General features: G+C 56.5%; 1 protein-coding gene across 1 annotated transcript in view; it reads right to left on the reverse strand.

Moving 5' to 3' along the window:
- ap5b1 (adaptor related protein complex 5, beta 1 subunit) overlaps positions 1 to 1,263 on the reverse strand; it is a 7,268-nt gene extending 6,005 nt beyond the window's left edge. Inside the window, exon 1 of the mRNA XM_015399228.1 lies at positions 394 to 1,263. Coding sequence (XP_015254714.1) covers positions 394 to 1,092 — 699 coding nt within the window. The 5' untranslated portion in view covers positions 1,093 to 1,263. The remainder of the gene's footprint in view (positions 1 to 393) is intronic.
- Between the last annotated feature and the right edge of the window lie 97 nt (positions 1,264 to 1,360).

The raw sequence follows: 1,360 nt of genomic DNA on the forward strand, positions 1-1,360 counted from the left end.
ATTATTATAATAAAATAATTACAAAAATCTGAAAATAGGACTGAACATTTCCACAACAGAAACATTTTGGTTGTTGCTGCATGGCGGCTGTGAGGGAAATAATCATTGGAATCTGAACCGGTTTAAGAAGTTCTCTGAACCCGACAGTCGGACCAAAGAGGAAGGAAAACCAACACAGCCTCTAGTCACACAGTACTGTATCACACCCGGGTCGGACCGGAACAGAACACCCGGGTCGGACCGGAACAGAACACCCGGGTCGGACCGGAACAGAACACCCGTTTGTCTAGTGAGGGTTCTGAAGGTCCAGCAGTTTAATTTTGGTGATATTGTTTAGAACAGCAGCGAAACGAACCCTGCTGGAAAGAAGGGAGACTTAAACGGATCTCTGACCTGATTGGTTCCCAGCAGTCGCAGCAGCTGAGCTCTGAATATGGCAGGAGGGATCCCCGGTGCCATGGCAACCACCTCGATCAGCCTGTGGAGAAGAGCAGCCTGACACAGAGGGCTGAGCAGGTAGGACTCCTCCAGCAGGGAGGAGAGGATGGAGCGCAGCTCCTTACAGTCTGGCCCGGTTGGCAGGGTGGGAACTCGGCCCATGGGTCCCAGAACCAGGGACGCCTGGACGGCTGGGTCATTGGCGTCCATCTGAAAGACATCCTGGTCTGCGCAGCTGGGTCCTCCTAGCAGCGCTTTGAGCTGTGCAGCACCTGCTCCCGATTCCTTGGTCAAATGAAGAACAGCATTCCTCAGAACCAGAACCTGCAGACCCGCGTAGGCCTGATGCAGCCTGGAGGTCTCCTGCTGCCGCAACCCGCCCAACAGCTCCAGGCGCTGGGAGAGAAGTCCTGGGCAGCTGGCCTCCATCTCACGCAGGCATTCTGCGGCTGTGTTCCGCAGGCACAGCGGGCTGCTGTCGCCATGGTGATCACTGGTGTCCTGAGCGACCTGGAGCAGCAGGTCCAGAAAGTCCAGAGAAGCTCGGGAGCGGGAGCCGGCGCAGGAGGAGCAGATCAGGACGCTGGTGAGGGCCACCAGGAGATGACAGCGGAACTGCTGAGACCTGGGAGGACACTGGAGGAAGACGGACATGAGATCCAGAGCCGTCTCCTCACCGGCGGACTCTGAGGAGCACAGCAGGAAGGGGTGTTCGCAGAGAGGAACCAACAGCAGAACCTGCAGGGAACCAGAAAGCGTTAGAAGAACCAAAGCAAGAAACACCTTCAGGATCAGAGCTCCTTCCTAAACCCACAGGTCTGCTGGAACAAGGCAGGAGCTCCACCCATTCCCCTCTAGCATCCTAGAACATCCTAGAACAACATGGCTCCCTCTGCAGCAGCCAGGCAGCCAGGCAACCCCC

This window comes from Cyprinodon variegatus, unplaced genomic scaffold (genome assembly GCF_000732505.1).
Source record: "Cyprinodon variegatus isolate N-32 unplaced genomic scaffold, C_variegatus-1.0 Scaffold996, whole genome shotgun sequence".
Classification (NCBI taxonomy): Eukaryota; Metazoa; Chordata; class Actinopteri; order Cyprinodontiformes; family Cyprinodontidae; genus Cyprinodon; species Cyprinodon variegatus.